This window comes from Caenorhabditis remanei, chromosome IV (assembly GCF_010183535.1).
Source record: "Caenorhabditis remanei strain PX506 chromosome IV, whole genome shotgun sequence".
Classification (NCBI taxonomy): domain Eukaryota; kingdom Metazoa; phylum Nematoda; class Chromadorea; order Rhabditida; family Rhabditidae; genus Caenorhabditis; species Caenorhabditis remanei.
The window spans coordinates 23,707,736-23,723,543 of NC_071331.1; the positions used below are offsets into that span (position 1 = coordinate 23,707,736).

General features: G+C 37.7%; 4 protein-coding genes across 4 annotated transcripts; 1 reads left to right on the forward strand and 3 right to left on the reverse strand.

Moving 5' to 3' along the window:
- Positions 1-3,740: 3,740 nt before the first annotated feature.
- Positions 3,741-4,792, forward strand: GCK72_015981 (uncharacterized protein; the record flags this gene model as incomplete). Its single annotated transcript, XM_003098688.2, has 2 exons — positions 3,741-3,905; positions 4,595-4,792. 2 exons carry the CDS (start codon positions 3,741-3,743, stop codon positions 4,790-4,792), a joined length of 363 nt encoding a protein of 120 aa, XP_003098736.2.
- A 1,423-nt stretch (positions 4,793-6,215) lies between these two features.
- On the reverse strand, positions 6,216-7,762 carry GCK72_015982 (uncharacterized protein; the record flags this gene model as incomplete). Its single annotated transcript, XM_053731246.1, has 3 exons — positions 6,216-6,485; positions 7,294-7,586; positions 7,633-7,762. The coding sequence occupies 3 exons, from the start codon at positions 7,760-7,762 to the stop codon at positions 6,216-6,218; spliced, it is 693 nt and encodes a 230-aa protein (XP_053586018.1).
- A 1,361-nt stretch (positions 7,763-9,123) lies between these two features.
- On the reverse strand, positions 9,124-11,438 carry GCK72_015983 (uncharacterized protein; the record flags this gene model as incomplete). Its single annotated transcript, XM_053731247.1, has 2 exons — positions 9,124-9,348; positions 11,307-11,438. The coding sequence occupies 2 exons, from the start codon at positions 11,436-11,438 to the stop codon at positions 9,124-9,126; spliced, it is 357 nt and encodes a 118-aa protein (XP_053586019.1).
- A 1,010-nt stretch (positions 11,439-12,448) lies between these two features.
- On the reverse strand, positions 12,449-13,518 carry GCK72_015984 (uncharacterized protein; the record flags this gene model as incomplete). Its single annotated transcript, XM_053731248.1, has 2 exons — positions 12,449-13,267; positions 13,438-13,518. The coding sequence occupies 2 exons, from the start codon at positions 13,516-13,518 to the stop codon at positions 12,449-12,451; spliced, it is 900 nt and encodes a 299-aa protein (XP_053586020.1).
- Positions 13,519-15,808: the final 2,290 nt, after the last annotated feature.

Sequence of the window (15,808 nt, forward strand, 5' to 3'; positions counted from 1 at the left end):
CTCTCTCTCTCTCTTTTTCTCTATTTCTATTGTTCCCGAATGTTTATTGGTATAACAACTTCCACTCGATCAGCGGATTGGAATTTAATCGAATTGACGAGAAACTTCTCTTTTTTTTCGAAAAATTTGGAGTAAAATCCACTGTTTCAGTGGTTTTAGGCTATATTTCAGCCAAAACATGGCATTATAGCGGTTTCAGTGGCGTCTATACCTCATTTTTAGGCCAAAATGACCCAAAATAGTTTTGAAACAGCGACAATTAACTGTTTCAGTAGTCTTATGTCATCTTTCAGCCAAAAAATAGTTATAGCTGTTTCAGTAACGTCTATACCTCATTTTTAGGCCAAAACAACTCAAAATCATAGTGAAACAGTGAAGATCTACTGTTTCAGAGGTTTTCCACGTTTTTGGGAAAAATCTGCTGTTTCAGCATTTTTTTCAGCCGAAAAATGGAATTAAAACTGTTTCAGTGGCGCCAGGACCTCAGTTTTGGGTCAAAATGACTCAAAGTAATTTTGAAACAGTGAAAATATACTGTTTCAGAGGTTTTTCATCAAAATACCTGCATTGTTGCAAGTTTTTTGGGAAAAATTCACTGTTTCAGTAGAGTTAGGCCCTATTTCAGCCGAAAAATAGAATTCTGACCGTCTCGGTGGCGTCTTAAGCTCAATTTCAGGCCAAGATGACCCGAATCCATACTGAAACAGTAAAAATCTACTCTTTCAGTGGTTTTAGGCTATAATTAAACCAAAATAAGAGTTACAACTGTTTCAGTACCCTCTAAACCTCAGTTTTGGGCCAAAATGACCCAAAATTATATTGAAACAGTAAAAATCTCTACTGTTTCAGAGGTTTTTTGACTGTTTCAGCCCAAAAACCATAAAAATGGTGTGATCTCTCTCAGAACTTTGTCCTTTTCTCCCAATCTTATCTTAATTCTATTTCTGATAAGAGAAACGATAAGAAATGGTAATTTCCACAATTTCCAGAAGGAACAAAGTGCCCAAATTTACTGTTTCAAATGAGAAATTCAATTTTTTGATCGATTTTTCTCATTTTCAGATCAATTTCCCATTTTTTTCTCACATGACTCATCTCTCAAAATGAGAAAAAAGAAACGGAGAAGTGGGTGGTCGATGTATATAAATAGAAAACAGGAACAGAGTGCACTCGTGTTCTGTTTTTTTGTTCAGTGCGGACAAATTGGTTTTTTTTTGTCAAAACGTTGCGCGTTAGGGCACTGATTTTCAGTCATTTTAGTCCGGATTTTCAGCAAAATCCGTCAAAATTCGTCTACGAGTCGTTTTTAGGAAATTCTGACTGCATTTTCAGAAGAATTTCGCCTCGAAACGCTCTCGAGACGTCAGTTCTAATATTTCAGATAGAAATTTCAGCTAGATCTCAACATTTTCAGACAAAACCAGTGTTTTCTGTCCGTTTCTGTCGTCATAATGAGATTAGACTGAAATCGGGACCGTGAGGGCTCAAATTCTACTATTTCAGACTGTATTTTCAGTCAAAATCATAGAAAAATCATTCTTGATCCCACAGTTTCAGCCAAATTTCGATTCTGACGGAATTTGAGACTTTATTAGCTCAATTTTCATTTTTCCAGATCGATTTTCAGCCAAATTTCAGCCAGTTTTTCGGATTTTCAGACAAATCCGTCAAAATTCGTCTACGAGTCGTTTTTTTTAGGGGATTCTGACTGAATTTTCAGCAGAATTTCACCTCAAAGCGTTCGAGACGTCTGATTTTCGGCCAAATTCGACAGTTCTACTGTTTCAGATAGATCTCAGTCTGAAACTGAATTCATCAGTCTCAAAGGTCAAAATTTTCAGCCAAACCGGTTTTCTGTCCGTCATAATGAGATTAGACTGAAATTGAGACTGTGAGGGCTCAATTTCTACTGTTTCAGACCTAATTTTCAGTCAAAATCATAGAAATTTCATTCTTGAGCCCACAGTTTCAGCCTAATTTCAACATTATGGCCGTCAGAGGGTCCGAGACCGTTCCACGCTTAGTTTGAGGCATTCGATCTCGATTTTCAGCCGATTTTCAGTCTTAGATACTGGACTCTCCAGTTTTCTTACTGTTTCAGCTATTTTCTGACGATTTTGCGGAATTTTCAGCCAGATTTCAGTCAAAACCGAATTCTAAGGCCAATTTCCACTATTTCAGCTCAATTTCAGCTAAATTTCAGCCAAATTTTGCTGCGAGACTTGAAAAACTCAGCAGATCGTCTAGTTGACGGTCTAGAATAGAGCTTTTCAGCCAAATTTTGATTCTAATGAATCTGACGGATCTTGAGACTTTATTAGCTCAATTGCTACTGTTTCAGATCGATTTTCAGCCAAATTTCAGTCAGTTTTCCGGATTTTCAGTCAAATCCTAATTTTGACGGTTTCTAAGCTCAATTTCCACTATTTCAGCTCAATTTCAGCTAAATTTCAGCCAAATTTTGCCGCGAGACTTGAAAAACTCAGCAGATCGTCTAGTTGACGGTCTAGAATAGGAATTTTCAGTCAAATTTCGATTCTGACACATTTTGAGACTTTATTAGCTCAATTTTCATCGTTCCAGATCGATTTTCAGCCAAATTTCAACCAGTTTTCTGGATTTTCAGTTAAATCCTAATTTTGACGGTTTCTAAGCTCAATTTCCACTGTTTCAGACCAATTTTCCGCTTATTTTCGGTCATTTTCCGTTATTTTCAGCCCAAAATTCACTTCCAAACCAGTTTTTTCCCCTCCCTCTTGTCAACAATCACTTCTCTTTTCCAAATCTCTCGTCTCGTCTCTTCTCATGATTATCTCTCACCACTCTCTCAATATCACACACTATTTTCAGATTGTCTAATAGAGAAACGTATCGGGTCGGTGGCTGAGAGAGAATTAGTTATTTACACTCGATTATTGACACAGATTCTTCATTTGGACACGTGGCAAGTGAGTTTTTGCGGAGAAAATGCTATTTTTCAGCTAAAAATGGCTGAAAATCGGTCAGAAATTACAGATTTTGGGTCGAAAATTACTGTTTCAAGTTGGTAATTACTGTTTCATACAGAAAATCCGCTAAAAAAGTGAATTTCGAGCTTAGAAATCGTCGAAATTACAAAAATCACAGCACTTTCGGTTAAAAATATCGGGTTCTGCACGAAAAACTCGGAAATTCGTGGGATTTTTTGATATTTTCAACTGAAAAATACTGTTTCAATAGGAAAATTAGCAAAAAATTCACTGTTTCAGCTCAAAACGGTCCGAATTTTAAGTTTTTACTAAAATTTTCGTTCCAAAAATATGATTTTCACTAGTTTCGAGCCTGAAACAGTAACTCCCAAGCTGAAAATCGAATTTTTCGAGTTTTCCAAGCTGAAACAGTATTTTCAGACAATTTTCAGCTCGAATTAAATGCAAATCATTTTAGACACAAAATCTGAATTTTGAGCTAAAAACTGTCTGAAAGTACTGTTTCAGCTAAAAAAGAAACTCAAAAAATTCAATTTTCTGCTTGAAATTTACTGTTTCAAGACTCCAAACTCCACAATTCTTGCCTTTTGCTCATTGAGCTCTTAAATTTATATCAAAACAAGCTGAAAATCAGTTTTTCAGCGTGAAAACACTCAAAATCTCTCAAAAATTCATTTCCACTTCTCAAAATCCCATTCCCAGGTCGATTTTTTCTCGTTTTTCCACTCAAAAACCCCAAATTTTCTCCATTTTCAGATGTAAATCATCGTCATGTCGACAACATCATCAACGACAACGTGTCCGGCGTGTCACGAGAAACGCGTCAAGAGTCGTTTCAGTTGGCGTGCGATTCTATGGGCGATTTTCTGTTTTCCGTGCGGAATTTATTGTTGTTTGAGACGGAAGACGTACTATTGCTCACAGTGCGAGTGTGATGTGAGTTCTAGTCGAAAATCTATCAAAACCGACTGAAAATGGCTGAAAATTCAGTTTCAGATCCCAAAATTACTGTTTCAACCGGTTTTTTCATTATTTTCGAGTTAAAAACATCAAAAAGCTCAAAAAGACAATTTTTGAACCCAATTTACTGTTTCAGCCAGTTTTTCTGGGTTTTGAGCACTAAAACGAGTTTCAGAGCACAGAAAGTCGATTTTCGGTTCAAAAAATTACTGTTTCAGTCAATTCTGACCAGTTTTTCCGGGTTTTGAGCACTGAAAAGGGTCTAAAATGAGTTTCAGAGTTCAAAAAGTTGTTTTGGATTGAAAAATTCACTGTTTCACCAGAAAAATGCTATCAGAAATACTTTTTCAGCCAGGCCTTAAAAATGGCTTAAACTGATTTTCCCAGCTGAAAAATTCACTGTTTCAGTCGATTTCGACCAATTTTTCGGTTTTTTCTAGCTAAAAACTTCAAAATCTCTCTGAAAAATGAGTTTCAGCCCGTAAAGGTCAATTTTGAGAGGAAAAATTACAGTTTCAGCCGGTTTTTTAGCTAAAAATTCACAGAAATTGAGTTTTTCACCGCTCAAAAGTCGATTTTGCTTTAAAAAAATTACTGTTTCAGCCAATTTCAGGCATTTTTTCACTCAAAATTCTCGATTTTCATCTAATTTTTCACAATTTCAGGTCGTAAAACGCACTGAAACTCGTCAAATCGCTCCTCGCGGGAGTCAGAGTCTCGGATATAACTATCGTCTATACGAATCGACGAAAATCGGTCTTCCAGCCAGTTTCAGCGCCTACCGTAACCCAGCGATGTCGACGACGTCAAGCACTGATTCTACAGTATCCACGACGTTGTCAACCGCCAAAATTGTTCAATAATTTATCGATTTTTAGGCTAAAAAACCCTTTTTTCTCTATTTTCAGCCTAAAAACCTCGTTTTTTTCCAAATTTTTAGGGGTTTTGGGCCTAAAAATGTGATTTTTCACCTAAAAATCTCATTTTTTCACTATTTTCAGCGTAAAAATTCAATTCTGACTCTAAAATTCCCATCTGAATTCTTACCATTCGATTTCTTGTCACTTTTCTCTTTTTCCCGTTTCCAATGCCAACAGTTTCGTCTCGAACGCCTTCGATTTGATGAGTGCGCGATGATCGATCTGGAAATTATTGATTTTTTGAATAAAACGGGTGGTAAAATTGAATTTTTTCAACGTTTCAGACGGATTTCAACTCGAAAATAGATTTTCAGAGTAAAAATTTCAGATTTTTCATCCTGAAACAGTAAAAATTCAAATTTTGAGATCCAAAAAAGTTTTTCGCTCATTTTCAATAGAAAATCTTACTGTTTCACTCTGAAACAGTAACTATTTTGAGTTTCAGCTGGTACAGGCTCTATAATTCCAGATTTTCAGCTCATTTCTGCTTCAAAAACTCAATTGTCCGTTTCTAGCTTATTATCGACGGAAAAAACCTCTTTTTTTTTGTCAATTTTTGCATAAAAAATTACTGAAACAGTAACTTTTTTTTACTGTTTCAGTCATCATTCCGGGTGCTGAAAATTGATACTTTTTGGATGATTTTCGCTTCAAAAACACAATTTTTGCCTTTTTTGACTCAAAATTACTAGATTTTTGACTATTTTTGATGGAAAATCTTACTGTTTCACCCTGAAACAGTAAGTTTTTCGAGTGTCACCTAAATCAGGCTCTATACATTCATATTTCAGCTCATTTCTGCTTAAAACCTCTATTTGTCTATTTTTCGCCTATTTTCAGTAGAAAATCTTACTGTTTCAATCTGAAACAGTAACTGCTTTTTCTACAGTTTCAGCCATCAATCCGGGCTCAAAACTGCTCCGAAAACTCATTTTTAGGCTCAAAATTTCTCGATTTTCACTTTGAAACAGTAATTTTTCACGGTTTCAGCCATTTCGGGTCAAAAATTGATACTTTTTGCATTATTTTCGCTCTAAAAACTCTTTTTTTTTTCATTTTTCAGCCGTTTTCAGCTTAAATATATTTCACTTAATTCCTACAAAAAATCTTACTGTTTCAGCCATATTTTTTTGATTTTTAGTCTGAAACAGTAATTTTTCACTGTTTCAGCCCGAAATTTCTCGATTTTCAGTCTGAAACAGTAATTTTTCACTGTTTCAGCGCGTTTTCTCTCATTTTTACCTGACTTGCTCCCAAATTCTCTCTCAACAATCCGATATGTTGCTCGTAGATGACAATATCTTGCTCCAACACCTCAATAAACCTGTCTTGTGCTGAAATTGCGTCTTTCAGTCTGTCAATATCCTCAAATATCGCTTCTTTCTGATGAATATGATAGTTGATGAGATGTTCCGCCCTGTCCCAAATCTTCAACCATCAATTCCATTAATTTCTTCGATTCTTCCACTTCTGAATCCAGCTGACGTCGCGTTTTTTCGGATTCATCCAATTCTTCTGTCAATTTGAACGTTTTCTCCTTCAAATGGGCAACTTGATCCCTCAATAGACCGTTTTGTTCGATTTCCCAGTTACGGGATGAGCGGAGAGTGTCGACTTCCTCCTGGAGACGTTCTGTCTGTAAATTTGGACGGTTTTGAGGGGAAAAATGGGATTTTTCAGTCAAAAAATGGGATTTTTCAGTCAAAAAATGAGATTTTTCAGTCAAAAAACTGAAATTTGGTGTTTTGTCCAGAGAATTTTTGTTATTTCAGGCCAAGAGGCACAGTTGGAATCGAAATAATAGGGTTTTTCGTAAAAATCACAATTTTCACCTCAAAAATGGGATTTTCCCACGGGAAATGGACAAAAAAGCAGATTTTTGACACTGAAATCTCAAATTTCGGTCGGAAAATTCACTATTTTGATACTTTTTGGTGTTAAAAACATCATTTCAGTTCAAAATCGTCATTTTTAGCAATTCCAACCGCAGCAAAGCCGTTTTTTACAGTTTTTGGGGGAAAAAACTTCATTTTTATCAACTTTTTATCGCAAAAAACTCAATTTCCAGCTTAAAACACCGGAATTTCTTGTTTTTTTAAACCTTTCAGTCTGAAAATTCACGATTTCCATGATTCTTCGTGATAAAAACCGCATTTTTCAGCTCAAAATCGATGATTTTCAGACGAAAAACTCAATTTCTAGCCTAAAATTACAGTTTTTGGGGGGAAAAATCTCAATTTTTAGCAATTTTAACTGCAAAAAACTCGATTTCCAGCTTAAAATCGATGATTTTCAGACGAAAAACTCAATTTCTAGCTTAAAATTACAGTTTTTGGGGGAAAAAATCTCAATTTTTAGCAATTTTAACTGCAAAAAACTCGATTTCCAGCTTAAAATCCCCCGGAATTTCTCGTTTTTTCACTCAAAAACACGTTTTTCCGCACCTCTTCCTGACTTTTCCCATTAATGTGCTCAAGTGTCGTCTCCAATTCTTTAATTCTTGCCGTCGCCGCGACTTTCGCCTTCAATCCAGCAGTTTTCGCCTCCTTTGTATACTTCAAAATCTCTGATTCATATTCTGATTTCATGGATTCAACAGCCGAATTCAAATCGACGACTTGTTGTCGGAGGAGCGCGTTTTCTGACGACGCTTCCGTCAACGCGTGCTCCAAAACATCATTCTGAGCAGAAGACGTTGCAGATGACGTCATCATTGAGTGTAGAAGACGTGGAGTGGCTCCAGAAGTCGTCAGAATCGAATTGGGATTCAAATCGAACGTCACACGTTTTCTCGAGTGATTGTTTTCGCAGGATTCCGTCGATATCTGGTAGTGTTGAGAGACGATTTGATGGAGAATCGAATGGAGGATCGATGGGTGGAGGGGAGAATGTGCCCGATGATGAGGTGACCATTGTGGGCGCGGATTCTGAAGAAAAAATGGAAAAAATTGGAAAAAAATTGGATGAAAATTGGGAAAAATCCGAAAATTTTGAGCAAAAACAGTGAATTTTCGAGTTATTGGCTCAGATGTCTGTCTGTGTGTCCGAATGTCCGGATGTCTGTCTGTAGATCTGTATGTCCGGATGTCCGGATGTCCGTTTGTGATGTCGGACACAGAAAATTTGAGAAAAATTGAATGAAAATTAGGAAAAATTAGTAAAAATCTCAAAAATTTGGCTGAAACAGTGAATTTTGAGTTTTTGGCTCAGGTGTCTGTCTGTGTGTCCGAATGTCCGGATGTCTGTCTGTAGATCTGTATGTCCGGATATCCGGATGTCCGTTTGTGATGTCGGACACAGAAAATTTGAGAAAAATTGAATAAAAATCCGTAAAAATCGAGAAATTTTGAGCAAAAACAGTGTATTTTCGAGTTTTTGGATGTCCCTATGTCTATCTGTGTGTCTGTGTGTCCGGATGTCCGGATGTCTGTCTGTAAATCTGTGTGTCCGGATATCCAGTTTAAACTGTGAAAAATTAGTAAAAATCTCAACATTTGGCTGAAACAGTGAATTTTTGAGTTTTTGGCTCAGATGTCTGTCTGTGTGTCTGTCAGTCCAGATGTCCCGATGTCCGTATGTCTGTCTGTAGATATTGTGTCCGGATGTCCAGATGTCCGTTTGGGATGTTGAAACAGTAAAAAATTGGGTGAAAAGTGAGAAATTTTGAGCCAAAACTGTGTGTTTTCGAGATTTTGGAAGTCCCGGTGTCTGTCTGTGTGTCCAGATGTCCGAAATCCGTTTTTTCTCAGTTTTCACTAAAAAATTCACTGTTTCAGACAACTTCGCTGTCTAAATCTTGATCTGCGTGTCCGGATGTCCAAAATTTATGATTTCTGGCATGTTTTGGGCTCTAAAATTCGGATTTTTGAGTCCGGATGTCCGAAATTTCGGTTTTACAGTAATTTTCAGCTTAAAAATCGATTTAGTCGCAATAGCTTCAAAAATTTGGATATAATGGACGAAAAATACAATTTTCAGCGCGAAAAATTGCCTGAAACAGCAACGTTCTCACTGTTTCAACTTAAAATTGCGATTTTTCGCCGAAAAATGTGATTCTCAGCTCAAAAATCGATTTTCAGGCGGAAAATCGGTGGTTTCAACGCAAAAATTCGAAATTTTCGGCTTAGAATTCAGTTTTTCCCGAAAAATTCAGATTTTGACGTCTGTCTGTCTGTCTAGGTGTCCGGATGTCCACTAGAGCAATTTTTAGCTCAAAAAATCGATTTTTGGCTCGATTTTGACATATTTTCGACTATTTTCTGCCAAAAAACGTCCTAAAACGCACTTCTCGCTGCAATAACGTGTCCTGGAGACGAGCTCCGCGCGCGACGTTCTGAATTTTTAGAAGACGTCGTAGAAGACGTCGAATTGAATAAATTCGGTTCAGTTTCAGTCGACATATCCTTCTTGTCTCGATTCATCTCTTCGAATTTCTGCTGAACGATTCGCATCGCCTGATTTTTGACCGTCGCCACTTCATTGTGCTCGCGGACTCGTTCCTGGAACAGATTTTTGGTAAAAATAGGCTGAAAATGGGGGTTTTTGTGCTGAAAATCGTGAAAAATCGACTAAAAATTGTCTAAAATCGATTTTGACTCAAAAAATTGAATTCTGGCGTTAAAAATCGCGAAAAATCGACTGAAAATGATCTTAAATTGATGCTGACTCAAAAAATTGAATTTTGTAGGTAAAAATGGTCAAAAATCGACTGAAAATTGTCAAAAAATCGATTTTGACTCAAAATATTGAATTTTGGCGCTAAATATCGTGAAAAATTCGCCATTTTATGATTGAAAATTGTGAAAAATCGTCTCAAACCAATTTCAACTCAAAAATTAAGTTTTTTGGGGTAAAAATCGTATTAAACCGTGCCGTCTGGCGTGCCTTGGGCGCTTTCTTCAAAAGACGATGATTTTTACGATTTTCGAGGTAAAATCCACGTTTTTCAGCAAAAATTGCATTTTGAAGTTAAAAACCGTGAAAAATCGACAGGAAATGGTGAAAAAATCGATTTTCGCTAAAAAATTGAATATTGGCGCTAAATATCGTGAAAAATTCGCCACTTTTTGGTTGACAATCGTGAAAAATCGACTAAAAATTGTCTAAAATCGATTTTGAGTAAAATAAATTGAATTTTAGGGGTAAAAATCATAAAAATTCACCAATTTATGATTGAAAATTGAGAAAAATCGACTAGAAATAGTCTCAAATCGCTATTGACTTGAAAAATTGAATTTTGGAGGTAAAAATCGTGAAAAATTGCCATTTTGTGCCAAAAATTGCCATAAATTGCCAAAAAAAATGAGTTTTAGGTCTGAAAATGAAAAATTCGCTATTTATTGACTGAAAATCGTGAAAAATCGACTAGAAATGGTTTTGGATCAATTTTAAGCTTTAAAAATTGTGTTTTTGAGGTGAAAATCAGGGAGATAGCCGGCTGGCGTGCCTTGGGCGCTTTATTCAAAAAACGATGATTTTTACGATTTTTGAGCTAAAAATCACGTTTTTCAGCAAAAATTAAGGTTTTTGGGATTAAAAATCGTGAAAAATTGACTAATATTAGCTTTAGATCGATTTTAAGTCAAAAATTGAGATTTTGGCGCTACAAATGGGGAAATTTGGTGGCGCTGGCGTGCCTTAGGCGCTTTTTTTTTAAAGAGGATGATTTTTACGATTTTCGAGCTAAAAACTGTGTTTTTAAGCTGAAAATTGAGATTTTTGGTGCTAAAAAACGTCAAAAATCGACTAGACACTGTCTTAAATCAATCTTGCTTCAAAAAATAGATTTTCAGGGGTAAAAATCGTGAAAATCGACAGGAAATGGTCAAAAATCAATTTTCGCTGAAAAAAATTGAATATTGAGGCTAAAAGTTGTAAAATATCGACTGAAAATGGTCTTAAATTAATTTTGAGTAAAAAAAAATTGAGTTTTGGGGCAAAAAAATGGTAAAAATTCGCTATTTATTGACTGCAAATCGTAAAAAATCGACTAGAAATGATTTTAGATCAATTCTGAGTAAAAAATTGTGTTTTTTGGGTGTAAAACTCATAAACATTGCCGTCTGGCGTGCCTTGGGCGCTTTATTTAAAAAACGAAGATTTTTACGATTTTTGAGCTGAAAACCACGTTTTTAAGCTGAAAATTGTGTTTTTTGGTGTTAAAAAACGTCAAAAATCGACTAGAAATTGATTTAAATCAATTTCGAGTCAAGAAATAGTGTTTTTGGGGGTAAAAATCGTAAAAATCGTGTTGTCTGGCGTGCCTTCGGCGCGTTTGAAAAAAAAGATGATTTTTACGATTTTCGAGCTAAAAACCACGTTTTTCAGCTCAAAAATCGTATTTTGAGCTCAAAAACGTCTTTTAATTAGTTTTGAGCTACAATTATCAATTTTTTACGACTTTTTAACCTAAAATCGTCCTGTTATGATCAAAAAACCTTTATTTTTCAAATCTCACCTGTAAATCAAGAATCTGTCGTTCTTTATCCAATATCACATTGTTCAAATCGATAATTCGATTATCCTTATAAACCAGCTGTTGATGGACCCGTTCATCAATCGATTTCTCCGCTTTTTCATGCGTTTCCATCCTTTTTGATGGCTATTTTACCTGAAATCGTCGAAAAATGTCGATTTTTGCAGGAAAAACCATGTTTTCTGGTCAAAAAACAGTGAAAAACTCGATTTTTTGCACTAGAAACGTCAAAAATCACAAATTCCGTTAGAAACTGGTCAGGGAGAGAAGACACGTCGACACTTTTTCCGGGTCGGTGGCCGATCGATAATTCGCCCCCCTCTCCCGCCGCTTTCGACGTTTTGTTTGCGGTGGGGGACACGAATCGAGAGAAAGAAACAGAAATTAATGGGAAAATTGAAAAAAAATCGAGAAATATTATTTTAGAAGTTTTTAACTAATTTTTGATAGATTTTCAAACATTTTCATGCGAAAAACCTGATTTTTTACGTTTTTTCACCCTAAAACCTTTAAAAAACTTCGAAAAAACACGAAAAATCGTCAAAAACTCAACTTTTTATTCAAAAAGTTCGAAAATAATTACAAAAATCGCCACGTAAATCAACACAACGTAGATCGTGTTGAGACTCCGAAAATTTTTCAGAGCATGCGCCTTTGAGGTACAGTACTCTGAAATAGAAATTTGAGATTTAAAAAATGTTTTGGCTGTTTGTAGGTGACTTTTAGCGGTTTAAAATCCAAAAAATTGTTTAAAAACAATAAAAAATGACTGAAAATTCAATTTTTCCCAACATTTTTTTCAGAAAAATCACCGAATAGTGTTTTATTTTCGCGAAATTATTAATTTCTAATTTTTAACCGATTTTTTGGGGTTTAGAACGCTTTTTAACAGTAAAACTGCAAGTTTAACCTTTGAATTAATTTAAATCGCAAAAAAACCGCGAAAAATAAAATTCGTGGCGAGATCCGACTCACGAATTTACAACATGCGCCTTTAAGGTACAGTACCCTTTTTAGTTGATTTTTCGCCATTTTTTCACTTAAAAATAAGTTTTTCCTGGAAAAAATAAAGAATTAATGAAATAGAGAATATTTTATTGATTTTCTCAAAGAAAAATGTGAATTTAACGGCGAGTTCCGTCCTCGAAGAAGACTCCTCCGTCGATGGCGCAGTATTTTGGACAGATTCCCTTCTCTCCGGCACCTCCTGGAGTTCCAGCTTGTCCTGGGGCTCCTGGATTTCCGTCGGCTCCTGGGGCTCCTGGATTTCCATTTGGTCCCTTTGGTCCTGGGGCTCCTGGTTGTCCGTCGTGTCCTGGTTGTCCTGGGGCTCCTGGTGGTCCTTGTGGTCCGGCTGGTCCAGCTGGTCCTGGTGCTCCTGGGGTGATTGGCTCAGATGGAGCGTCTTGTCCTGGTTGTCCTGGTGCTCCTGGTGCTCCTGGATTTCCGTTTGGTCCAGATGGTCCCTTGTTTCCTGGGGCTCCTGGCTGTCCGTCGTTTCCTGGTGCTCCTGGGTTTCCGTTGGATCCGGCGTCTCCGGCTGGTCCTGGTGGTCCTGGTGGTCCGGCTGGTCCGGCTGGGCATGGCTTGCATGGTGGTGGGGTGACTGGCTCACATGGCTGCTGTGGTGGGCGTCCTGGGTTTCCTGGAAGTCCTGGTGCTCCTGGCTTTCCTGGACGTCCTGGCTTTCCTGGGGTTCCGGCTGGTCCGGCGGCTCCTGGAAGGCAGCAAGCGTCGCATCCTCCGGCAGAGGCGGATCCTCCGGAGACTCCAGCATCATAACCGGCTTGACGGGCGGTACGGTTTCCGGCTGGGATAGCCTTCAAGTGGTTGACCTCTGACCAGATATCCTTGGCGGATCCCTTGCAGAAGTTGATCTCAGAGTGCATCGTTCTCTTCACATGGTGCACGTAGTTGTACACCATTGGAAGGGTGACGCATACCTGGAAATTGAAAAGTCTTAAGACCGTTCGATTCCTCTCATCGAGACGATTCAGAAAAGTATAATCATGCTTTTGGTTTGAGGGAAGCGGGGTCTTACCACGAAAACTACAGTAATCCCAGCTAGGTATAATTATACTTTTCTGAAAGCTGAGCTGAAGAGCTAACTCACCGAAATAACGGCAACGACGGAGAAGGCGACTGCCGAGTAGGCGACGAAGCGGTACGCTTTGATACGTTGTTCGAGATCCATTTTCAGGTGGGAACTGACTTTTCACCAACCTACCCGCCGTCTTTTATACCGTCTGCCCCTATGGGCGGTCGTAATACGTATTACTACAGGTTTACAACCTTGGGGCGCCCTGTGTTTGTGTCTTAAGTCTTTTTGCTATAATGAAATAAAAAATTGGTGATTGGCAAGGTCGAATGGATGGAAAAGTGAGAGCGAAATAGTGTGTAAGATGGAGAGACGGCGAGAAAGAGAGAAGAGGAAGCGGAAGATTTTATTCATCAGAATTATCTGATTTCCAACGCCTTCTCTCTTCCTCTCAAGGACGATTTTTGATGGGAGAGATTTTTCGCGGCTTATTAGAACGCTATCTCAAGGTTTTTTTGGAGATACCGAAAAAAAGAAGTTTTTTTGGGTGGAAAATGAGATTTGCAGGTTGAAAAAAGCTATAGAGTTTCAAGAAGAAGAAACTCAGAGACTTTGAAACAGTGAATAATTGTCTTACTAGGGAAGGTCATGGACTCGGTCTCGAGTTGTGACCTATATCATTGGAAAGCTGAGAAAACGCTGATTTCAAATATAAATTCAGTTTTTGCCCTCAAGGCCTGGTATTCGAGAAAAACATGGTCAAAGTTGGTAAAAATCATACTTGCAAATCGGGCCGGCGCGTAACTCGCGTCAAACTCAATATGATAAGCTCAAAAATATATCGAAATGTAGATCTCGACGAGTTCTATGTCCGTGTCCTACTACGGGCCGGATGGCTATTCGTTGATGTGCCGCGGGCCGGGCTAGAATGGCTTTTTTGGACATTTTCGCGATTTTTGGCACGTTTTCCCGGCCCGCGGCACATTAACGAATAGCCATCCGGCCCGTAGTAGGTCAAGGATATAGAACTCGCTGAGATCTACATTTTGGTATATTTTTCAGCTCATAATATTGAGTTTGTCGCGAATTACGCGCCTGCCCGTGTCGGCCCGGTTTGCATGTATGGGAAAAATGACAAAAAAATTTCAAAAAAAATTTCGCGTGTCAGAAAGGCAATAATTTGTCATTTTTCCAAACTTTGACCTTGTTTTTCTTGAATACCAGACCTCGAGGGCAAAAACTGACAATATATTTGGAATCAGCGTGTCAGAGTTGCGCGGAATTCCGACTTCCGACTTCCGTTTTCAAAATTTTACTTCCGACTTCCGGATTTGGAATTTTACTTCCGAGTTCCGTTTTTGAAAAAATCACTTCCGCGCAACTCTGCAGCTTGTTCTCAGCTTTCCAATGGTATATGTCACGACCCATAACTACAGACCAAGTCCATGACCTTCCCTAGTTAGTCCGTAATTTCCGAAAAAAAAATTTATATTTAACAAAGAAATCTTTACTTTTATAGCATTCCTTAAAAGTTTCTGAAAATATATTTTCATTTCTTCACAAGGGAACCTTTTTCATATCAGGGTTGAGAATTGGCTGAAACTTGGTACATATATACTTTCGACCCTGCTCTATCACATGCCGTTCTCAAAAGCTGCGCAATACGGCTCGTTGGCGAGAAAATTGGGTCTGAAAATTTCTGAAAATCGCCGTGTCAAATTAAACGCGTGACGCCCCTTTCTTCAATCGCCTTTTCTCAATTAAAAATATGAACATCAGTGGTCCAGTGGTAGTGGGGGGGATTCGGGGTAGGAAAGGTGTGGGTTCGATTCTGGCCACGCCGAATCTTTTTTTGCTTTTTTTATTATGAATTTTTAAAGTGCAATTATTGGGTCTACATCGCGTTTTTTGAGATTTGAAGAGTGTAATACTAATTTTTATGAGTATAGAAAGAAATTGGAACCACAAAAACGAAACAAATTTTTTCGAAGATTTCCACACTTTTTGATCATCAAGTGGCCAATGCTCCAGGGGGTACAATGCTCAAGGGGACAAAGGGGACATTTACTCTTGGGGGTACATAGTTGATGCTCAAAGGGACAAAGTCTCAGAGGGACACATGCTCAAAGGGACACTAAGTTGTTGGATTGGAGGGGGCCCCAAGTTATACTCAAGGGGACAATGAAAAATTCTCAAGGGGACAACAGTTTATACTCAATGGGACAACAGTTTATACTCAAGGGGACAACAGTTTATACTCAAGGGGACAACAGTTTATACTCAAGGGGACAACAGTTTGTAGTCAAATAGATAATGAGAATGCTGGAAGAGAGAGAAAAGAACTTACTAGAATAGTTTTTATTTATCGATGAGGGAACACTAGCATCTCTTTTCAATCATTGAGAGATGTATCATTACGTCTATTGTTTGACATGAGAGTGGAGAA